Source organism: Equus quagga, chromosome 7 (assembly GCF_021613505.1).
Source record: "Equus quagga isolate Etosha38 chromosome 7, UCLA_HA_Equagga_1.0, whole genome shotgun sequence".
NCBI lineage: Eukaryota > Metazoa > Chordata > Mammalia > Perissodactyla > Equidae > Equus > Equus quagga.
The window spans coordinates 115,734,011-115,759,438 of NC_060273.1; the positions used below are offsets into that span (position 1 = coordinate 115,734,011).

General features: G+C 35.9%; 1 protein-coding gene across 6 annotated transcripts in view; it reads left to right on the plus strand.

The window, feature by feature from the left end:
- Nucleotides 1-25,428, plus strand: part of KIAA0825 (KIAA0825 ortholog) — a 372,960-nt gene that overhangs the window by 82,442 nt on the left and 265,090 nt on the right. For all 6 annotated transcript variants that reach the window (XM_046668256.1, XM_046668255.1, XM_046668258.1 and 3 more), the window contains 2 exons: nucleotides 15,703-15,864; nucleotides 23,770-23,864. In XM_046668256.1, coding sequence (XP_046524212.1) covers nucleotides 15,703-15,864; nucleotides 23,770-23,864 — 257 coding nt within the window. The remainder of the gene's footprint in view (nucleotides 1-15,702; nucleotides 15,865-23,769; nucleotides 23,865-25,428) is intronic.

Sequence of the window (25,428 nt, forward strand, 5' to 3'; positions counted from 1 at the left end):
GGAGAGGCACTTAATGCTCAGCGTCTTGAAGCTGTTAGGAGCCTTGGAGAAAGAGTCTTGGCTTTGTATTCCAGCTTTGCCACTTGGCAGCTATGTGGCCTTGGACAGGTTGCTTATCTTCTATGAGAGTCAGTTGCTTATACAATGGAGATGATAATAATAAAACCTACCCCACGGCCTCTGAATATTAATATACATACTATGCATAGTGTCTGGCACAAAACTAAGAGCTTTGTTATTATCATTATTTAAAACATAGGCATATATACATACTGTATTTAGCATTCAACTGACAAGATGATTTGACGTCATATATTAATGTAATGTTTCTAAACACCAGTATATGACAAAGGGCTGCATATTTGTGATTTTTAAATCAGTTTCTCATTGACTACTTCATCCTATCTTAAAAATTCTTCATATAAGGTTCTCTTGAAGTGCTATATTAACTTTTTCAGTTTAAAAATAATGGTAGTGAAATAGGATACATTAAAATAATAGATGTATCTGGATATCTCCTTTGTATATCCTCTTGACTCTGACTGTCACTATGCGTGAACAATGCCCGATCTAACTCCAGCACTGATCCCACCCCGAGCTTCATACTTCTAGAGCTAAGTGCCTGCTCATCTGGTCCCTCGGGTGTTCCACCAGCACTCCGAACACAGCATGGATAAACCGAACTCCTCCTCATTTCCCTGATCCCTGATCCTCTTCTCCAATCCAAGTTAATACCACTAATAATCACTCGAGCAGAGACTATGACTCATTCTCCCCTTCTGTCCGCCTCCCGACCAGCAAAAGAATCACCAAGATTCTTTGTTTTGCCTCACTACCTAAATGTTTGCAAGTCTCTCTCTTCTTCTCCATTCCTACCATCAAGACCCAATTTAGGTCTTCATCATCTCTGTTAAAAGAGTTTTGTTTTTTAATTGGATTCCTTATTTATTCTTCTTTCCCTCTAAAACATCTGCCAAGCACATGCCACTTCCCTGTTTAAAGCTCTTCAGTGGCTCCTCATCACTGTCAACATAAAGCCCCAGCTACTCGGTATTAAAAACCAAGCCTTCCTTGACCTAGCACTTGCCTTCTTCAGCCTCACCTCATGCCTCTCCCCATCTCATATTTTTCACTCTCTAGTAACACTGAACTGACAGAAACTCCTGCTCATGCTGTGCTGTCTCCCACCTCCTTACCCTCTTCCTCCCTTCTTTGCCTAATTCCCATTGATTCTTTATGACAGCTCATGTGTCATTTCTTCCAGGAAGCTTTCACTGAGCTAAAGCCCCTAATCCATGCTCCCACAGCATCTCCATATGCCTTTCTCAAAGCTCTTAGCATATTCTATTAAAATATCTAATTAGGGGTCTGTCTCCCCATATGGACTCTAAGCACCTCAAGGGCAAGTATTATTTTTTTTCTCCAGCACCCAATCCACTGTTTAACACACGACAGGAGTTCAATGAATATTTTTTTAACTGAATCATTTTCTTGAAATAAATCAGTATTTGGAGGTATCGTGTAGTAGCCAACTAATCAACTTATTAATTGAGCCCCTCCTATTTAAAAAATATTGTGCTAAGCTTAATGGAGATTCCAAAAAGTGTAAGACCCTTACTTCCCATCTAGACTGAGAAATAAAACATAAATAAATGAAAAGCTGCTGAGAGTTATGCAGACAAGCAGTTGCAGAGTTCTGAGAAAGTGATTCTGGCATGTAGGGGTCCCTTGTGACTTCTGTCCAGGGGGATCAAGAAGAAATGGAACTGTGTTGGTTGCAGGATGGGCAGTATCGAGAAGCAGAAAGCAGGAAGAGATGAACTACAGTGTTCACTTTCTGGTGCTTTCCTGTAATGCAAAGTAGGAGATGTATACTGAATGGAGGGTTTATTTGGAAGGCACAACAGAAGGAAAACCTGGGCATTGTTTCTTAGGTGTTCTGGCTTCTCCCATCTCATCACTCAACCCTGAGAGTTCCGACAAGATGGCTTATTTTGAAGCTCGGTGCTACTCTCTACCACCCACCCCCACCTCCAGCTCAACCCTGGAGGAAATATTTCTTTTGAGAAAAAATACTTTCCTCCAAGCAATTTTTTCTGAAGTTTGAAATCAATTTAAAGGCAAATTTTATTTGGTGTCTTCAAGTGCCTTCAAATCTAGGACCAAAAAAGACTAACTCACAAAACAATAGGAAGAAAAAGTATGTAGTACCATATTCAATTAATTACCAAGTAATTTGTGTAAGACTTTAGTTACATTAGGAATTCAGGGAAGGGAGTTTTTAGTGTAAGGAAGAGCAAGCTAGAAAAACTTCATGAAGGATTTGGACTTGAGTTTGGCCTTGAAGAATAAGTAGACCTTGCATAGGCAGAGGGAAAGGGAAAGAGCTTCCCTTGCAGTTCAGACAGAACCAGCAGGAGAGATTACTGTGGCTTGTTGGAGACGGTGAAGAGACCTGTGCCTGCCGCATAGGAGCTATTCTACATATAATTTGACAAAGGCATAGCCAGGACTCTGAGCTTGCAAGTGACATCTTTGTTCTTCCATTCCTCATTTCTGCCTCTTGCGAGCAAACAAGGGAGGGGCATTTATTAAAGGAAGAATATGGTAGGTCACACAATAGAAAAAAGAGCTAAATAATTCAACTTCTGGAAGGACAGAAACTGGAGGACTTCTAGAGACTTGAGCAATTGGAACCTAACTTTCCAGCTGTATTTCATCATCTGTTGTCTTGATTTCTTTCTGTGTGACAACTTCATTCTCCGACCAGTTTCTCCACTCAGTAGGGTATGTGGCCCCTGGCAGCTTTCTGCTCACATCCTAACAGCTTCCCTGGTACCTCTTTTCAAAAAGTCTCAGGGAAGGCCTCTGATTGGCCAAGGGGTCAGCTTGTTAGTAGAAGGGAAAAAGGAATGCTGGGCAGACAAAAATTAAGGTGTCAAATAAATGGATGACTGAATGAATGATGTGATACCTAGCATAAAGACAAATTACAAAGAATCTTGAAAACCAGCCTTGATGTTTAAATTATACATGGTGGTTGTTAAAGGTTTTTGAGTAGAAAATTAACTTGAGAGAAGTGTTTAAGAAATAGAACCTGTCCAATGATGTGTAAGATTACCTGAATGGGGGAGAAGGATAGAAGGAAACCACCGAGAAGACCATTTTCCCCCAGATCCACTTGTGAATTTTTATAAGAATTTATACTGAGGCAAAGCCTTAAAAAATGAGAACAGAATGGCTAAGTTGGAGCACAAGGAAGTAATAGAGATGCCAATGAGCAATGGTTCTTTTTTTTTCCTAGTCATTTTATCGGGATTATGATGTTTTATAACATTGTGTAATTTCGGGTGTACATTATTGTTTATCAATTCCTGGAGACACTTCATCATACCCCCAGTAGTCTAATTTTTATCCATCACCATATGTATGTGCCCCTTTATCCCTTTCACCCCCCTAACCCCCATCTCCTCTGGTAACCCTAATCTGTTCTCTTTATCCATGTATTTGTTATCTTCCACATATGAGTGAAATCGTAGTATTTGTCTTTCTCTGTCTGGCTTATTTCACTGAACATCGTGCCCTCAAGATCCATCCATGTTGTTGCAAATGGGATGATTTTGTCTTTTTTGTGGATGAATAGTATTCCAATGAACAATTGTTCTTAAGAGTTGTGGTTTCCAAATCAGCAACAGCAGTATCACCTCAAAAATGTTAGACATCTAAATTCTCAGGCTCTGCTTCAGACTTGCTGAATCAGAAACTTCGGGAGCAGCCCAGCAAGCTGTGTGTTAACTATTCTGCAGGTGATTCTGGTGCCTGCTACAGTTTGATACTAACACAGTGCATTTTGAAGGTTCCTTATGAGCTTTGTGACCTTGAAAAACTTATTAACCTCTTCATGCCTTAGAGGTAAATGCTAATATTAGTGCTTTTCTCACCGATTTTAGAGGATTAGCATAAATATATGGAAAATGCTTACAATAGCACCTGGCACATAGTAAGCATTATATAATTTTTTTTCTATTATTATCATTGATAGGACTTGGTGCTTAAAGGAAAGATCCAAATAGAAGATGATTGCTAGTTCTGCCTGAAGTTTACTTGGATCTTGTTGATGGCCAAAAATTGTCCATATTATTCCAATGTGGATCTTACAGATTCAAACTGTTCAAAGAAATCATCTCCTGACTCCCATACTTTGTTATTCAATTGAAATCTGATGTGATTGCTATTTTCTTAGGATGCATTCACACTGTTTCTCACTGTAAGTAACTTACCCTCTCTGAGCCTCAGTTTCCTCATTATGGTTTCAGTGAAGATTAGAAATAGCATATATAAAGTTTTTACCATATAGTATGTATTCAGTAAACGGTCACTCTTAATTATTCATATCTCCATTTCGTCATCTTGCCTCCCCCTTTTTAATCACGGTTTCTCCTTTTGTGCATCAAGATGTCCGTGACTGTTTCTCTCTTTAGCAGTCTTCTTACTCTTCTAGGGCAGAGGTTATCCTTTCTGTAAAAGGATAGATAGTTAATATTTTGGGTTTTGCAGGCCATACATTCTCTGTCTACTGCTCAACTCTGTTGTTGTAGCCAAAGCAGCCATAGACAATATGTAAATGAGGCATTGTGGCTATGTTCCAATGAAACTTTATTTGTGGACACTGAAACTTGAATTTCGTATAATTTGCACATGTCATAAAATATTCTCCTTTTGATTTTTTTCCCATCCATTTACAAAAGGAAAAGCCAGTTTAGCTTACAGACCATACCATGACAGGCTGTGGGCCAGATTTTTCCCACAAAGTAATGTGCCGACTTCTATTTAGAGGAAATTTCCTCCCCTCTGGCCTTTCTTTCTTTCCATCTACTCTTGTCTTCCTTTCTTCTTCATCACAACCCAGACACCAACAACACCGGACCCAAAATGCAATGCAAGTTGAATTCTAAAGTATTTGTGTTTATTGAACAGTTTTAGGTTTTTTATTATAATATAAAAATCAAGTACATCTAAGATTTGCTATCTACTCAAAAAAAGAAAACGAAGTCCAGTAGTTTAATTTTTCATGTGTTTTTATGTACTTTTTCCAATTAAAAAAATATTCCCGTGAGGGGCCGGCCCTGGGGCCAAGTTTGCATGTTCCGCTTCCGCAGCCCAGGGTTCCACCTGTTCGCTCCTGGGCACAGATCTAGCACCACTCATCAAGCCATGCTGAGGTAGCATTCCATGTAGCAAAGCCAGAAGGACCTACAACTAGAATATACAACTATGTACTGGGGGACTTTGGGGAGAAGAAGAAGAAAAAAAGAGAGAAGATTGGCAACAGATGTTACTCAGGTGCCAATCTTTAAAAGTATATTCCCAGGAAATAAACCGTAACAGAATAACAGAGCCCAGCATTGACCATTGGTATCAAAATAGGATGACAATCAACTCCTAATAATTTCTTCAGTTAGTTTTTACCTAAGGACTTTTCTTAGCTGTGAGTTTTTCTTATATATCTAACCTAATGCCTTTCTTCTTGCCTGAACTTAAATAGTTGAAGAGAAATCAATTTACTCTGAGGAGACAGGGATGGCCACAGGAGCTGACGGTGACTGGTATGAGGCATGGCCCAGTTAGTCACCCCCATCCTGCTTTCAGATCTTATTCTGTGCCTCTCTCCTGTCTGTCCCACAAGGACACCACATGTGGTGTATGTCACATGGTGCCTGGTGCATTGTAGGCACAAGGCAAATCTTTATTGAATTAGAAGTGAACCCCATTTAAAGGTGCTTTTTGTAGCTCATAGGCCTTTTGGGGGAAGACTATGTAAAAGATGATACAAGGTGCTCCAAAGTCAGATTTGAAGTTCGAAGGAAATGTGACTCTGCTTTTGTGGCAGAATAACTATTTCTTAGATGAGGAAGGCAGCAAAAAGGTAAAATAACCATAAATTTGCTCAATGGGGTATCATCACACCTGGTGACTGGCTTCCGTAATTCTAAGGCCTACCCTACTCTCTGTTAGAATAATGAGCTCATGAGGACAACTTTCCAGGTGAGTACAAGATATTGCTATTATCACCATGGCTATCTCTTTTCATATTAATTTTAACATACATTTATACACATTATAACTTGCCTACCTGATAAAAAAGTGTAAAGAGAATCTTATTCTTTATTTTTTAATGTAAAAGAAAAAAGTTCAATCTCTTTTGAAAGGTTATGATTCATTTAGGCCTTAGACTATAGTAAAAATGAATTGTTAACTTAAAGTTTTTTCTATAGGTTAATTTTTGGTCACGATAATAGGAAGTAACACATATGATAAGAAATATAATTAACTGAACTCTAGCAAAATTTGAGACCAAGAAAAAGATATTAGGAATATATTTCATTAATAATATGTCATTAGCATATGGTACTTAGAATTTATACCCCATTCATTACACTAGAGATGTCTTTCTATGAAGATGTTCCCTGAAAAAGTAAGCATATCTATGTATTTATAACTGAGAGTTAAACCAGCATAAAACAAAAGAAAAGTCAGTTGAGAAAATATTCAGAAATTTGCCCTAGATACATTTCTCAATTTTGGCTGAAGTCAAATGGAAAGCCATTCTTTGATTAGCATCTTCAACTAACAGTGGCCACATCAGGAGTCAAATAGGCTCTCTCAAGTTCTGAGAAAAACAAAATAAGAAAGAAAATAGAAGAGAGTATTATACCCTTGGTAAATGAATGAGAAGTCCGATCCCTTGTTAATGCAGTACTGACAGCTTTTGCCAGAGGAGACGGAATAGAGTGTGGGAAGATTTTGTTATCATCTAACAGCACGTTTAGGTGACATCCAGCGGAGCCACTGTTGGCCTGGGAATCATAAAAGGGGAATAATAGATGCAGTATCTTTTTAGTTTTTCTCATTGACCTGGAAGAATAGCTTCAAGGTGACTCTATCTCTACACTTTTCATCCAGTTAGGTTTCTCTTGGTATGTGAAGCAAGGAGATATTTGCTCCCTTGGTATGTGAAGCAAGGAGATATTTTGGGTCCCTCCAAAAGTAACAGCAAACCTCCCTGTCAGGTGGGGGCTTTTGGTGCATTGTGAGGATTTATTCCAAACCCAGCAGTTCTCTCTGTCCATATCTCTACCTGTCTTTAGATCATGATTACTTATCCTGTCAATGGATGCAAAATTAAGTGGAACAAGTATCTTGGCCTAGAATAATCAGAGGAAGAAGGTATAAAGAATGGAAATATAGTATATACTAGTAATTCAGTCTTTTCTAATAGAATATACGACTATCAAAGCAGTAGCCACTTAGTACTAATCAGTGTGTTTGTCTAAGTTCCTGAAAGAATAGAGCCACTAGTTACTCCTTAGTTTACCCCTCACCCTACCTGGGGCCTATGTTAGAATAGCCAAGAGAGTTAGTTGTCTGTATAATTGTTTTGAGACCTTTCATTATTATCACATGGGAATAGTGATAAGATTATGAGGTAGAGGCGAGACAAGACCGACTATTCTTGCAAAGGGAAGTAGAAATTTCTAGAAGCTACAGGTCTCCTCAGTGGAAGGGAGACCTGTGGAGCCTTCTTCTCTTAAAGTCAGACAGACCAAGGCAGAGGGCCTTATCCAGATGATTATATTGTAAAAAAGATGATGACCACACATACACAAAAACAAAACCAATGTTTTGAAGGGTTGACATAGCAAAGAAGCAGTGGAAAGTCTTGGAGTGGGGCCACCATTCAACTTTAAGAGTGTTTATGCTTAGAGATGGAGTCCATTAAATAAGAGTAACATTTAAAGTAGTCTGTAGTGAAACAGGTCTCTGATTTGATATTTATGGTTCTTTCTCCTCAAAATATTTTGTGTTCAAATTGACACATAGTAATTAATATTAAGCTCATTCAATATAAGTATTTTACTAAAGAAGCATGTGTATGGCAGGAGAAAAAGCCAAATAAAATGAGTTAAAAGCAGTTGGTTTTGTTTCCGACACTCAGCAATATGTATCATTTTGAAGTCATTCACTCATATAGGCACTATGATGAATAGTGGAAATACAATAATGGGAAAAAAGGTCTCTGCCATTCAGGAGATTAAAGTTTCAAGTGATGTCTCCCAAATTAACAATTACAATGTAACATAGTAAGTGCTAAAAAAGAAGGTTATGTACAGGGTCAAATAGGAGGAGCAAGGAGAATAGGAAACCAAGCTGGCCTGGGATCTGAGGGCAGACTTCTCAGAGGAGATGATAATAATATGTAACATTTATACAGCTCTTACTACCCCTCAGGTACCGCTCTAATGTATTAACACAGTTGAACCTCATATGCTGTTGAGGCATAGAGAGATTAAGTAAGTGTCCCGTCAGAGAGCTAGTAGGGAGCACTGTTAGGGTTTGAACCCAGACCATCTGGCTCATAATTCCATATGTTAGCCTCTCTACTGTACTACCTCTTGTGCACTTCAGGTAGTGCTATTATAAATAGCAGTACACCACATAACACAACATGCAGGGAAAAACGGAAGTGGGGCAAAGCAGAGAGGACAGAGTTCAACTTCTGCTTCTGCGGTAAGTGTTTTCTGAATTCAAATTCAGATTAACCTTTTATGAGGCTCACCTTTCCCTATATATAGTTCCTTCTCCATTCTCCCACCATTAGGAAGAGGGGTCCTGACCTTATCTGTGGGGTGTCTAAATTCCCACATATTCAGTTTGTATCAGGTTGCATTTTCACTCAACTTTAAAGATATTTACTCATCCTTTTAATCAGTTATTCACTCACTCCTTCATTTACTCAATTGATTTTAGAGTTTTACCCTATCTGTTTGGGTGGTACTTATGAAAGCTTCCTCAAAGGAGATAAGAAATAATGAAGTCAGTTTTGAAAACTAAAGTGGAAATATTCTTTGTCTTAGTTTTACGTCAAATGCTTTCCTAGTCATATAAATTTCAAAAGTAACTACAGTTACAAAAATAATGCCAGAGAAAAGGGGAAAAAACACCTTCAATTTCTTCCTAGTGTCTGTGACAGAAAACAATGCCTGCAGGTCCTCCTTGATTTTCCATCTTCATGTTGGGCTTACATAACAAAGAAGGTATGTGGTGTCTGCATCCTGTTCCCTCCCCAGCTGTGTGGTTACATGGAAGCCCGCACTCAAGGAGGCACTGAGCTCCTTCAGGCCACTGGAAAAATCACAGTGTACTCCAAAGTCCCACCTGCTCTCAGGAATTGACTTGAGTACTGGGAAAAATACTGCTTATTATTTGTTCCTACGTGGTCTCTGCTGACTTCTTATTGTAATATTGTTAAAAAGTTTTCTTTACTGGAACAAATATATTCCATTTGGATTATGTCATGAATTGCATCTGGGATAATGAGACTTTCAATAGCTTTTGTGTGTCACCTCTTTTTTACATCTCTTGTCTGGTGGCACCAAGAATACTTCCTCACTGAAAATGGATCCATTTACAGTCAATAATAGAGTGGCTAGTGTTCGCTTTTCTTGGGAAAACTAAAATGTGCACCTTTTATCCTATTATACTGATCCACCAGCTTCAGATTATCTGGTTTTCTAGCTTCTCATTTTCTCCTGTATCTTAATGCTATTTTTAACAAGAATTCTGTTGCTAATGGTTTTGGAAAATAATATGTGTACTTTCAGCTGCAACCCGTATTTTTATGTTTTGTCTGATTTAGCTAGGCTTTGATTTTTGTTTCAAATGCTGCCTTGTTGTGGATCAAATGTGAGAAGCCCTAATATGTCCTTCTAGATTTATTTTCAATGTCCTTAATTTTGCTACAAGAGAGTAGAGTTAATATTTTAACTATTAGTCACTAGGTGAAAAACACTTTTAGGTGTATAATCTATAATATATATTCTTTATGAGTAGTATATCTATATATATGTGTGTGTATGTGTATATATAAATAGAAGAGAGAGACTTTCTATTTTGTTTTTTATTTTAGAACAACAGTTCTATGAATATCTGCATATTTTTTTCATGGTGAATTTTTTTCTAAGTATAATTTTATTTTTTAAATGCAAAAAAATCGTGTTTGAGAGTCAATTGTATTGATATACTCTGTCAAGTTCCCAGCTCATCATTGTTTTTATATCCTTTTGCACACATCTTCTATTTTAGAAATAATCTTCAAATCTATTTTGTCAAACAAAATACTACAAAGAGTGTGTATATAATACTGTAATTATTTATTTATCTATTTATTTATTTATTGACTTACATCTATAAATATTTATTGTTTTGAAGAATGCATTTTAGGATTAGATATAAAAATCTTTGTTTGTTCTACCCCAAACCTAGCTGTTTCTGGGACCCATGGGATTTCATACATTTCTTTTTTTGACCAGTTTCTTTTGGGTGCCTACTTTTTGCTGGTTTCTTGAGATATTATAGTGAATAAACTGGACGTAGTCTCTGGCTTCATGGAAATCATTTTGCGTTTGTGACAAATGTGCCTGAAGAGCTCCAACTATTCTTCAGACGTTTCTCTAGGAGCAGTTCTTCTTTTGCCCAGGGCCAATGTGTAAATAAATACTAATTTATTTATCTTAGAAATTTCCTACAAGCATTCCATATTTCTTCCAGAAATAAAAAAAAATCATAAATTTCTTGACCATGGAAAAATTGGAGAAAGTCATTATTGTTTTATTCAATAGCACTTCTTTGGCTGACTTGCAAAAACCAAAATCCACGTTTTCTGATGTCTAGAGAGTGATTTTCAACCACAAGAGTTTTTACCTAGGGCTCCTGGATCCCTCAGGCAGTGGTCTTAAACTCTAGTGTGTGGAAACTCATCTGGGGTACTTGCTTAAAAGGATCTGGAAATGACCCAGGAATTTGCATTTTTAATTATATAGAAAGTCCTGCACCACACCACCCTGTGAGAGCCGTGGACAGACTTCAGATGGTTCTGTTTAGCCCTGAAACTATGACTACATGGATTTTTTTCAACAAGAGGGTCTATGAGGGTTTAGGAGACTTTCATTAGCTTCTCAAAGCAGTATGCAAAATACTGATACCAGCTCAATACAAGGTTGACATAAGGGAAGCCATACTGTAGAAAAGAGACCATGTTGTAACTTTGAATGACCTCTGATAAACTAACCCAGCTGGATATGCACCCTCCAGGAGATGTATGTGCTCTGTAGATTTTATGGCCCCTCCCAGCTGTGATAAGACAATAACTTTGTTCTTTGAGTTCCCTGGGAATGTGATGACCCCTGGACAGAGATTCTATACTGCTATCCATGACAACTGAAAGATCCAGTGTGGTGACTCCCAGTCTGTAACACCAGAGAGAGAACATTCCTAACCCCCTCCCCTATAAGCCATTGGCCTATATAACTGCTTCAATATTCTGCCCTCTTGGGGGCCAGCCCAGTGGCGCAACGGTTAAGTGCACGCATTCTGCTTCTCAGCGGCTCAGGGTTCGCCGGTTGGGATGCCAGGTGCGGACATGGCACCGCTTGGCAAAAGCCATGGTTTGGTAGGCGTCCTACGTATAAAGTAGAGGAAGATGGGCTTGGATGTTAGCTCAGGGCCAGTCTTCCTCAGCAAATAGAGGAGGATTGGCAGTAGTTAGCTCAGGGCTAATCTTCCTCAAAAAACAAAAGAAAGATTCTACCCTCCCCTTAAGGTGGTTCTTTTGGACATTAGTCCCCCCAGCTTCCACCTTGCTAGCAAGCTGTAATAAAACCCCTTCTCTCCTACCACCTTGCCCCTCAACTGTTGGCTTGTCTTTGCGTTGAGTAGAAGACCCCGTTTTGGCGGTAACACTACTGTGATGCTATTAGGAGCAGTAGTTTCCAAGTGGAGGCGGGTACTGGTAAAATCAGTCACACAGCCAGCAATAAGAATTCACAGTGAAACACCTGGTAATGGGAAGAAACACTACAAAGCCGATATACTAATTAGTTTTGTAATCCAGAGCAGTGTCCCCTAAGCAGTTATTTTTGAGAAAATCCTAGAAGTTACAAGATGTATTGGTAAACTGATATTCATTAGTCAAAAAAGTTTGGGAAGCGTTGTTTTAAAATTTTTTATATTTTTATAAAAGTAAATACTAGAGACTTTAATATACTAATTTGCATTGTGAATCACTTTAAACAGTATTTAGTGTGTAGTGATTCCCAAACCTATTTGATCATAGAACCCTTTTCAAATGATTATCAGCTTGAGAATGCCCATTAACAGAGGGAGACATTAGTGTGCCCATAGTGTCCAGCATAGAAATAAGTAATTTTCATTGTAACCCTATCATGAAGAAAAATTTAAATTGTGTTCTAAATACTCTAAGTAACAGGACAAAGAGAATTTTATATGTGCGTGTTAGAAAAATTTTTATTGAAATTATCGGGGGGGGGGGCTGACCTGGTGGCATAGTGGTTAAGTTTACGTGCTTTGCTTCAGCAACCCAAGGGTTTGCAGTTTTAGATCCCAGGTGCAGACCTACACACTGCTCAAGTCATGCTGTGGTGACCTCCCACATATAAAATGGAGGAAGATGGCACAGATGTTAACTCAGGGACGATCTTCCTCACCAGAATAAATAAATAAATAATCAAAAATAAAATAAAATTATAACAGGTAAGGAACTCAACTCTCTAGTTATTATTTACATGGACTTAGTCATTGCTCGTTGATGGTAATTAAATAATATCTTACTCTAAAATGGAAACGATTTTTTCTTTATAATACTCTTGGGAATTAGGCGAAATTTGTATTTCCTAAGAATCATAGCTCATCCTATAATAAGACAATAATTATTTCAGATATCTTAAAGCAATGAATGGTGGCCAGCTAAACATAGATGCCTGTGTGTAAACATGTGTGTCCAAAATTTCTTGAAGCAAAACAGCTTCATGGTGATAAAAAAAAAAAAAAAGATAAAGTCCTTATTGACTTAGATGGTGAAGGAGAACTCCTGGGTTGCTTGTATCAAGATAAGGTTTTACGGAGAGGTGACTTGAAGGAGAGGAGTAAAGAAATCTTGAAAGAAGAAGGAAAGAGAGATTAATTTAGTAAAGGCAAAAGTAAAGGGAATTTCTGCTGGGGGAAACCCTTTTCTAATCTGATTAACAGTGAAGAGTTGAAGGAACAGAAAAATAGATATGCTTAGGCAGATAGAAATCATGAGCTAAAGTGTGATGATTAGAACACTAGTCCTGTGAGATACTGTGGGGAAAAGAAGACAAATAAGTTTGGGAAATGCTATTTCATCCTTTGTGTTTAATTTTGCTTTGATTGGACTTTCACAAAATGAATTTATCACAGGATTATTTTCCCCATAATTTAAGAACTCTCACGATACGCCTTGGGAGAACACTGAGCTAATAGTAATAGGAAATAAAGACCACTACGAATTAATGGACCTATACCATAATCTTTGCTTCTTTGGGACAAAAAATGATTGGATTTAGGTCATACATTTTACTCTGTCCTCTTTCATTATTAAATTATAAAGAGTCATTGAATTAAAATATATTACCTTACAATATTGTTGCACTTCTGGAATACGAGATCCTTCTGAATCCAGGTCATGAGGTTAAGACTTCTTCATGTAGACTCCTCAGACCCTACTTAATTTTTAAACAAGTAGCACTGGTAGTTTGTAGTTTTTTGACTCAAAGATTTTTTTGGGGGGTGAGAGGAGCTTCTTTGCTTACTTTATAAATATTCACAATACTTCCAGTTTATAAGTGAGCTACACAAAGACTTCTTAAATATGTTTAATTTCTAGTCAAACTATTAAAGAATTAGGAAGAATTCTTAAAGTTTTTGAAAATTTGGCTTATAAACATTTTAGTTCCAAAAGGAACATCTTTAAGTTTTAGAAAGTTAAGCCAGCCCTGCCATCTACATGAGCAAAGCTTGAAAGAAATCAAACAGACCAAATGAAAATCAAGCAACAGCTAAATGAAGCATAATACGTTTATTCTCTTTTCTTTTCATTTTTGGCTTGTGACTTTAACAGAAAACCTTACTTATACGTGCTGGTTGTACATGCTCACATTCTCTGGCATGCCTATGGAAGAATGGTAGATATGAGAAGGGCTGTTAGAGACAGACTTTGGCATATGTGGAGCTAACATCAAATTAGAGATGACATAGAGTTTTTGTAGGTACTCGTAAATTTTTTAAGCCTTTTTTTACTCTGCAAGAACAGACTGAATTCCACAACTTAAGTTGGTTGACAAGTCTCTCTCATATTATCTGCAAAGATACTATGACATCTTTGGTCCTCAGTGAAAAACTATCATACGGTTACAAGTTTGATGTCACCATTTTAAAGTTTAACTGAAGTGAAGTAGATTGCCCATAAAATTGTTATATTTCTGGAACCTTCCTTTTAAATCCATGTGATGAAGGTAATCTTTTTTCACATGGAATCGCTAGACCTTATATCATTTCTAAGTAGCACTCGTAATATTTTCTCTTCAAAGGCACTTTATGCTTACTTTATATGAGTTTACAAATTTTCCAACTTGTAATTAAGCCTCAAGACACTATTTAAATATATGTTTTAAGAAGTGGCAATAATAAAGGAAGGATTCTTTAAGTCCCTGAAAACCTGGTCAAAAGAGCTGTTTGGTGAGGTCAGTCTTATCCTCCATACTCTTAAACAGTGTAAGATGTTTTCCTATCATATTAAAATGGTAGTATGATGATGAATACCATAATTATAAAAGGAAAAAAATCAACCTTTCTTTATCTTAAGTTGTAGTGTCCTTATGAAAGCACTAGATATCACAATTACTTAAACAAGTTATTTTTAAACATGATTTCATGAAAAATATAGTCTATATTTAATAGCTAACTTAATTTACTTCTTTTTATGGTATAAGAACAAGTCTTGTAAGGTCTTGAAGACATGTACCCTTTATCTGGTCTTTTTTCCTTAAATTTTTTGGTTTAATTTCAGACTTAGAAAAAATATCCAGATTCTCCAAATGTTAATATTTTACCACATTCCCACATTTGCATTCTCTCCTTTTCTTAAAACTATTTTTTTCATGAACAGAGAATATTGTGAACTGAATTATATACTTCAACATGTATTTCTTAAAAACAAGGCTCTTCTTTTTTATAACCACAGTGTAGTTGTCTAAATCAGAAAATTAACAGTCTTGCAATAATAGCATTGGATTGTAGATCTTACTCAGATTTCACCAAATTACCCCAATAATGTTCTTTATAATAAAATAAAATGCTGATCATGTATTGATTGCAGTTGTCATGTCTTTTTAGACTCCTTTTGACTAGAACATTTCCTAGTCTTTGTGTTTCCTGACACTTTTGAAGAGTACAGACCAGCTATTTTGTAGAATGTCCCTGAATTTGAGTTTGATGTTTCCTTGTGACTAGATTCAAATTATGCCAGACTTTTTAAAAAATAGAATTGTATAAGATGTGATTTTACAAGAACAAATCACATTCCTGTTTATAAGTCTGAAAATCAGTATAATTATTTGTCATGTTTGCATCAAACAGAATACTCATCTCCAACTTACCAGAAGAAAAGACTCTCCTAGGAGATTTTATATGTATTTCTTAAAGAACAAGCTTGGTTTAATTACTGAGAATCTTCTCAGTTTTGATGGTTTATAGAATCATAGATTGTTCTAATATTTAAAGAGAAAACAAATAAAATGTACAATCGTATTGATCTTCTCTTTTCAGTTACTCCTGAATGCCCAAAGAAAGGAAGAAACTTTTTCCTTTCCTTAGATGAACTCAAATTCTTATCACAGCTCATAGAATCATTTTTGAAGCTGGAAAAAAATGTCGAAGAATTGTTTGAAGAAATGTTTTTATCGCTCAGGAGACCCAGGAGTACTTCAGGTAATATGCTCTTTTGTTTACATTTCTAGATCTAGACGGCCAGCCCGGTGGTGCAGCAGTTAAGTGAGCACGTTCCGCTTCTCGTAGGCCCCAGGGTTCGCTGGTTCGGATCCCTGGTGTGGACATGGCACCGGTTGGCAAAAGCCATGCTGTGGTAGGCGTCCCACGTATAAAGTAGAGGAAGATGGGCACGGATGTTAGCTCAGGGCCAGGTTTCCTCAGCAAAAAGGGGAAGACTGGCAGTAGTTAGCTCAGGGCTAATCTTCTAAAAAAAAAAAAAGAAAATTTGTAGATCTATAATTCTCCCTGTTGTTCCTTCCTGCTACTGAAGCTATCTCATTACTTGAAAAAAAATGCATAACAGAATTCTTTAAATAAACTTTAAAGTGTAATGCACATCATGAAATTACATTTTTATCCTTTATATGCAGCAAGTTCCATACTTCTAATTGACAAGGCATCATAAGTCAATTCTGGATAATTGTCTTTAGCTAAAATTAGATTTTTTTTTTTTTTTTTAATTCCAAGAAACCCATCCTGGCCTTGGGAAAGAATGAGCAGATCGGATGATCTAGTACCTCTCCTTCTGCTGCTAGCAGCCTGATGACCTTGAACAAAATATTTCGTTCCTTAGACCTCCAAGTTCTCATCTTTAAAATGATGGTGTGGGACTAGACTAATTTTCTCTTTGTTTTCTTTCAGGATTAGATGCTTTAGATTCCAATATGTTACGTAGGGTTGTGAGGATTACATGATTTCATGTATGTAAAGTATTTAAAAGAATGTCTAGCATATTATAAACGATCAATCTGAGTTGTTACAATGGTAATTATAATATCTTGTTTTTAGTTAGTCTTAACAAAATCGTTTTGAAGAAAACTGTACCATGTGTGTTGAAATAATGTTTCTAACATTAAAGGTAGAATTCAAAGGCATAATGGTTAAGACGTGTTCTCTGTTTGCAGATCTATATTTATAAAAATTTTCATCTATATTGGAATGAACTACACAAAGTTCTGTTTTACATGATACCATATATCATTTTTAGGAGAGTAAATATAGAGAGTGGCTGCATTTGCAAAACAAAATGAGGGAAGCAAGTGATTAACAATCAATCTAAAAATTTCAAAACCTAATTTCTTAGTAAAGAATTATGTTTACTTTAATATGTTTATTTTTGTATTTCTTCATTTGCTTTCCCTGGGTAATTATGTTAGAAAGTTATAAGGTTGGAGTTTGTTTGTTTTATATTTAGCATAACTTACTAGCCTTCTATGTTTCAGGTTAAGTTTAAGTAGCACTGTTAAATTGTAAAGTAAATAATGTAGATCATTTTTCCAAATTTGGAGATAATTTGAAGAAAAAATGGAGGAGGATTATAGATTTCTGACACACAAAAAAAAAATCCAATGGGAAAATAAAAAATATAAGACAGAAGATATGAAAATTAAAGGACAGAATGGAAAAGTAGATTTAATTAGGAGATAATGTAAGCCCTAGAGGATCTTCTACATGAAACTGACTGGGTCTGAATAGAGAAATATGGCATACTAATTTTTGACTGACATGTTGGCGCCTCGAGCAGTTGACACTTGGTGTTGGTGCTCATCCATCATGCCTGGCTAAGATTTGGCATTCCTCATTCACATCTCTAGCAGATCTTTTCTGAGGTGTGGATCAAGAAAGAGAGTGAACTCTAAAACATCTAGACTCCTGCCCATTTGGACTCATCTTGTATGGCTCCTAGGCCAGGCCCTAGAAAAACCAGATCAATTCTGAGAACTTTATCCGTCTTAAGGGCAGCACAATTCAAAATTAGAAGTATGTTAGAGAGGTATTGGAAAGGTATAAAACTGAAATGGCCAAGAATTGAAGCAAAGGGTTGATAAATTGATTTCAGAAAAAAAGAGAAAAAGAAAAAGCTGGTTTGACTCTATCAGGTTAAGATCAAGCAATGTTGAGGCTTCAAAATACTATATATTTGAGAGCCATAGTTACCATTATTGAATAAAATTAACAGAGCAAATATATAATTATGCCACTTTATACTGTTTTACCCCAAATTTGTCATCATATAAGAAGTATGGCAGATAAAAGCAACTTCAAAATCACATTAATAATAGTGTACTGTAGAAACATATTTGTGGATTATCAAACATACTATGTGGAAGAAATTTTGAAGGACAGGCATAAAAAATGTCAAAGTACCAGAACCTCCCCCACAATATATGTGTTCTTCATTGTTGAAATTCATTTTTTTGTAACAAAGCCAAAATTTATTTAATCTGACATAACTTTATTTAAATGGCTCCTTGAAGATAATGATCTTGAGAGAAATTCTCAAGAAAATCTAAAGTGTTTCATTCAGTGTAGCCAAGTTAATAAATTCTTATCAAAAACATTGGTTTCTTAAATCAGGAAGAAAAAGATTCCTTGAAATGGATGATTAAAGAAACCAAATGTATCTTAAGTTATCCTGATAGTGAATGTTTTACTTCGAAATCTTGTGTGGGAGAGGATGGGGGAAAAAAAGATCAAGTCATTTGGTTTCCTGTGTATTTCTTTTGATTGGAGCATATTTTGCTAATAAAGATCTTGGAAAGAGTTGCCTACTATGTCTATGTAACCAAAACAATGTGATGAAAAGTGAGGGTTTTTTTTTCATTGTCCAGATGTTTTAAAAATATCCAGGTGTTTAACATCACAGAGAGAAAATATAAAGATGATTATCCAAATATTTTGCCTTTTACTTTGATGTTTACTACTATATTGTCAATTTACCCAAATTGGTAGTGCTCTTAGTAATTTGAATATGATGCAATAGATTTCATAGACACAAGAAATATTTTCTGAGAAAGAAAAGATATTTAGTCATTATATTTATTTGCTTTTTTTGGTCATGATTTGATGGTTTTCTATTTTGGCCATTTCAGAAAATGATAGGATGTTATGTGACTATTATGGTGCCATACTGTATTTCTTTTAGATGATCATATCTAATGGGGTGGCCTGAGGTTTGATTTATGGGGCATTTCTAATTCTCCTTCAGAATAAAGTTGTTCTTCAGGCAGTTCCTCAAATTTTCCAAAGGTGGCATCTGAGATTTATCTAAACCAGGAGGCTTCTTGGCCCTCATTTTTCTTTAGCCCCAGCAATGACAAAGAGCAATGGCTGCTTCAATTGGATGTAAGAAGAACACTTAGGGTTTGTCTCAGAAGAATCAAAGATTTCAGATCTTCTGAAAGATTGTTTGTACTCTTAGGGGGTCTTAAGAGGGGTCAAATGGCTTCTAAGAGTTCCTTAGCTAGATGGTTAAGGGATTGTATTAGGGAGGCGTATGTAGTTAAGGTAAAGAGGCTCCTAGGGTTTGTAAAGCTCATTACACTAGGACTTTAGCTGTTTCTTGGGCAGAGAGGTCGAAGGCTTCCACATTGGAAATTTGCAAGGTGGCCACCTGGGCTTCTCTTCATACTTTTTCATAGTATTATCTCTTGGATGTAGTCTCTTCTACAGATTCAGCTTTTGGTGGGAGGTTGCTTGTGAGCCAGAAAAGAACAGTGAAGAAAAGAAAGACTTGTAGTTCCCACTTAGAGCTGCCAACAAGGCAAGTTGCTTTGTAGTGCACACAATGGGAGCCTATGAAGACCAATTTGGGTGTGAAAGTGGATGTCACAGGGAAGTACTGCCAACCTCCACTCTCAATGAAAGAAAGCAGCAGTGTGGAAACTAACCAGAAGTGTAAAATGAACCACAGTGAACTCTGTAGGGGGAGGCTGTTCAGCAGCTGGCATTCCTGTGAGCCTCTGCACTCTACTGAGGTCCTTAATCTGGGCGTGCTCTTAAAGAAACCAGTGTTGTTTGCATGCAAATAACTATGTTTTAGAGCAATGAGCCAAAAATGGGCTACCTTTTCTAGACAATGCTAGTAAGTGTATAGAACTTTTGATATATTTTAAATAGGTGAAATAATTTGTCTCATGTTAACAGAACTCATAAAGTTTGACAATGCCAAATTTTGAAACTGGCCATTTTAAATTCCAAACAAATATAAAAATGCCGCAATTCTCTAAAACCAAGAGCTATCTGATTAGTCTAGATTCAATGTTACTAATCCTGCCTAAAAATGATCCTTTTTGCTTCTCTATATAGGATTAAGTTTTTAAAAAATCTTTTTAATTTTGGGAGGGAAAGATTATATTATAAAGGTTATCATAATTACTTGATAACTTGTTTCCTATCTCATTATAGAATTGCTTACCAGCAAGAGAAGTCTTGGGAAGCTTATCTTTTTTTCTTTCTCATCTTGAAAATAGGCAGATGGTTTGTATAAACATCAAAGCACATTACTTTGAGTGAATAAGCATAATGTATTTGGGAGTGAAATGATAAACATAAGATAATTAACTTTTTTCATAACTCTTAAACTATAGTTACACAATGGCAGATAGTTATTTCCAGAAATAGATCTGCAAAGCTTATCCTTCGAACTAGCATTATTTTTCCAGAGAGTAAATACCTTTTAAATTAGCTGGTTTTATGAGCTATCTGTAGAAAAGTAAAGTGACATTGAGAATGCAAGTGTTGTCCCTCTCATTTGATTTAACAGCTTGATCTTTATTATTTTTTCTTCTTTAAATTGTTTTTTGAATAGTAGTCCATGCATATAGTAAAACTTTTAAACACGACAAAAGAGTATATTGTGAAAATTAAGTCTTTTTCCACTCCAGTTATCTACTTTCCCTTTCTAGAGGCAACTACTTCCGTATATTCCCCATGTTAAAATAACACAAAATCTTGTCATACTATGCAGAGGTTCTTTTTTATTAACAGTTATGTAGAAACATCTCATTCTTTCTAGCAGCTGAATAGTTTTCCATTGATGCATGTGCCATCATTTGACCAGTTACCCATCGATGGACATTTAGGTTTCTTGTTCCCTCTTCATTTGCTACCACAAACAATGATACGGCAAATTTCCTTGAACTGTCTTAATATGTGCACATGTATAGCTGTATGGTAAATTTGTAAAGTGGAATTGCCAAGTAAAAAGGTATGTCATTAAGAGGATGAAAAGACAAGCCATAGACTGAGAAAAATATTTGCAAAACACATATCTGATAAAGGTCTTGTATCCAAAATATACAAAGAACTCTTAAAATTCAATAGGAAAACAAAAATTCAATTTAAAAAATGAGCAAAAGATCTGAACAGACAACTCACCAAAGAAGATAGACAGATGGCAAATAAGCATATGAAAAGATGGTCAACATCATATGTCATCAGGGAAATGTAAATTAAAACAAGGAGATACCACTAAAAAATCCAAAACAGTCACACCACCAAATTCTGGCAAGGATGTGAAGCAATAGGAACCCTCATTCATTGCTGATAGGAATGTAAAATAGTATAGCCTCTTTGGAAGATGTTTGGTTGTATCTTACAAAGCTAAACATTGTCTTATATGAATGATCCAGTAATCATGCTGCTAGGTATTTAGACAAATGAATTAAAAACTTATGTCCACACAAAAACCTGCACACAAATGTTTATAGCAGCTTTATTCATAATTACCAAAACTTGGAAGCAACCAAGATGTCCTTCAGCAGGTGAATGGATAAACAAACTGCAGTACATCAATACAATAGAGTATTATTCAGTGATTAAAAGAAATGAGATATCATGTCACTAAAAAAACATGGAGGAATCTTAAAGGCATATTGCTAAGTGAAAGAGAACAATGTGTAAAGGCTACATACTATGTGATTCCAACTATATGACATTCTGGAAAAAGCAAAAGTATAGAGACAGTAAAAAGATCAATGGTTCCTAGAGCGGGGGAAGAGAGGAGAAGAAGTGAACAGGTGGAGAAGAGGGGATTTTTAGAGCAATGAAATCATTCTATTTGATACAGTAATGGTGGATACATGACATTATGCATTTGGCAAAACCTATAGAACTTCACCACACAAAGAATGAACCTTAATGTAAACTATAGCCTTTAGTTAATAGTAATCTATCAATATTGGTTCATTAATTATAACAAGTATACCACACCAATGCCAGATGTTAACAATAGGGGAAACTGAGGGGGGTGGAAGAGGGAATATATGCAAACTGTACTTTCTACTCAGCTTTTTTGTAAACCTAAAACTGCTCTAAAAACTAAAGTCTATTAATTTTGTAAAAAGGTATGGATGTTTTGAGAGAGAATGCCAAATCAGTTTGTCATATCTATTTTGAGTGCTAATGGTATTTTTGTTATGCAGAATTGTTTTATGGCTTCTGCATTTTGTATCCTTCTGAAAAGTTGTCTCTACACAGATCTTTTGAAAAGAGGTTCCATATTTTCTTTTAATAGCCTATAGTTTCATTTTTCTTTTTTTAGAAATCTTTAATTGGTCTGGATTTTGTTTCAATGTTAGAATTGATCCTCATTTAAAATACCATCTTCTTGAAAAGACATAATAAAATACAAGCCATAGGGAAAACATTTTAGGTGAAATGGTATAACACTGATCTAAAACCTTCTCTATGTTGTGATGTGTATTGAGAAATGAAGCAGAATTCCTAAACAGCAGTCCATGGGCCCTTGGGGTTCATGAATGTGCTTTACAAGAAGGCCTAGGAATCCCCACCAGTATGTGTGAGTGACTGAGTGTGTGTGTGTGTGTGTATATGTGTGTGCGTGAACGCATGCACATACCATGTAGTCATATTGTGCATTTTGGATGGAGTGTTCTGTCAGTTTAATCAAGTTCTCAGAGCGTTCACAAATCCAAAATGATCAAGAAACACTACAGTTGAGGCAAACTTTTCCTCAGAATAAACTCTGATAAAATTTCCCAGAAGGATGTTTTTATTGCCTACCAAATAGAATATTTACCTCTCTAGAGACTGTTTCCATGAACTCTGTTACTTAGGAATCATTCATGATTAAGCTCATAGAACCACATTTAGAAAAAACAAAAACACAAAAAAACCACTCATCTTCCCAATGACTATATTGCTCAGAAGCCCTACCAATAAGAATCAGTAAGATTTTGAAGTTTGTTTGTCCAGGACGTAAGGAGAAACTCACTCTTAAGATTCTTAAAATAAAAGAAAAATTATATCTAAGTATATAATTCATCATCATATATCAAGTCTAAGCGGAAAACAAAAGGTAAATGCTAACTTACTCATTTCTGATTAAATTATAAATAATAGAACCTTAATGGACAAGTGGAAAGATTTCTTCTTGGCATATTTATTCATTTCATTTTTGTAGGTCTATTTTTTTTCCCCCATGGAAAAGGGTTTCTTAATTCTAAGAAATAAAAGTTGAGGAAACATTTCCATTTTAGGAGCTAGTGCTTATTTCTTATCTGTACAAGTGTTTGTGTTTCTCCAATGAATTATTGATATACTTATTAAGAGTGTAATTTTTCCTGATATGCTGATGTTTATCCATGTACTTTTGTTCTTCATTTGAACAAAAGAAGTATTAATGTTCTAAGGGACATCACCGGTTTTTAAATGCAGTTCTTTAGAATTTAACTTTTTAAATGAACAAGGAAATTAATATTTACTTTGTACTCTTAACTTATCCTACATTATCAACGTGAAAATGAATTAATGACAAGGATGCATGTACATCAAATATGAATATAAATAGCATACAAATTTCATCAAGTTGTATGTATGGAAAAAGAGTATATATTTTGATTCTGTTGTTGCAATGGTGACATCACCCTACATCTTGTTGACTATATTCTCTACATCTTGATATATATGTATGTGTGTATATATACTATGGATAGAGCTTTTCTACATAATTAATTTTAACCTGAATCTATTAATTACATCTAGTATGATTTGCTTTTCTTAATGTATGTTTGTGTGTTTGTTTTCTTTCCTATTGCACAGGAATTTTGGAGACATCCAATAGAGAAGTTGTATTAGAGAAACCTAGAGCAAATGAAAGCAATATTCCTTCAGAGCAATTGCTACCAGTAAAAGAGGTAAGTGAGGAAAAAAGCATGGTATTTTTTTATTCATATATAATATTATTGTCATATGACTGTGAATCCAATATGAATCAAAATGTCTTGAGTTTTACCCTTTGCCACTAAAAAAATAATTCCTGGTTGAATATTGGCTTGTAAGTTTTGGCAAAAATTGAATTTAGTGGGGACACTGCTCTCTTGCACAGTCCGTTCATGGAAGGTGCAGAGAGCTGGAAGTGAAGAGATCTTTTTTCTCAGCTCAGGGTCTAAACTTTGAGAATTTGTGCTGTCGATAATTGTTGAGAAGTGAGAAAATGGAGATTAAACAAGGAAAAGAAAGAGGAAAAAATAGTTTGAACTGGCCTCTTATTTTGGTTCGTCCAGCATATGCCTATTCATTCTCATATCCATTGCCATTCTTCTCCTGTTCTATTCTGTGTCGTAAAGAATTACATCTTCCAGGCTTCCTTGCTTTCTGGATTCTGGGAAGGTTGGCCAATGAAAGGCATTGATGGAAGACTGGAGGGTATATTTTGTAGAGAAACCAGAGCATTTCTTCCCCTCTCTCTGTTTTAGGGAATGTCTCTAGTAGTGGCTATGACTTCTTCATCTCCTCCATGGGCCCTTCTACCAACACACAGTCCTTCCTCCATGGTTCCAGTTCCACATGGCAGGTCTGCCTTACTTTCAGCTTTGACTGGTGATCCCAGGAACTAGACTCCCATAGACAGTTCCCTTTCTTTGTTCCTCCGGCCTGGAGTGGTAGTGGCTTCCTGCTGTATTAATATCTGTCTTGCTTCATAACCCATGTTTGGCTCCTCAAGTCTTCTATCACTTTAGTAACTAATACCCTATGTTAAAATTCTTCCTTTTGAAATACCTGGGGTAGTCTCTGATTTCTGAATGGATCTTCACTAATATACTAGGTAAACATTTAAAAAGGCAAAAGAACATAGAGTTTTAACAGAGTTTCAACCTAGAAAGCAAGGGAAACAATCAAAAAAATGCAGTTATACATTATGCTTTAACCAAATATCAGAGTAGGTATTAAGAATACATATGTAGGTAATAGAAGAAGGAGATTCAACTGATATCTACTTTGTGCATGGAACAGCAAGCTGCATTATTTCCTCCTTCTTCTTGGATCAACTAGTAAATGTTCTCTATTCTACCCAGAATATGTATGATGCCAGACATCAGATGGGAAGAGTGGAAGTCAGCAAACAATATTTCATGAAAACAAATAGACTTCTAAGAGGAGATTTGAGTAGTAAACATTTTCAGTTTTCTTTTGAAGAGAAGCTATTAAAATCCTTGGTTTTCTATATTTTGAGAAGAGAATTCAGTTGGGCCAAGGTATTATAGTCACATATAAATTACTATGGGCAAAGATAATCATCATTGCACACACAAAAAATTGTCGCTACAGCCATGGCAATTATGGCTATTTTTGCCAGAATATATTTTTTTCTTTTTTTTTTTAAAGATTGGCACCTGAGCTAACAACTGTTGCCAATCTTTTTTTTTCTTCCCCATCCCCCCCCCCCCCCCCCCCCAGTATATAGTTGTGTATCTTTTT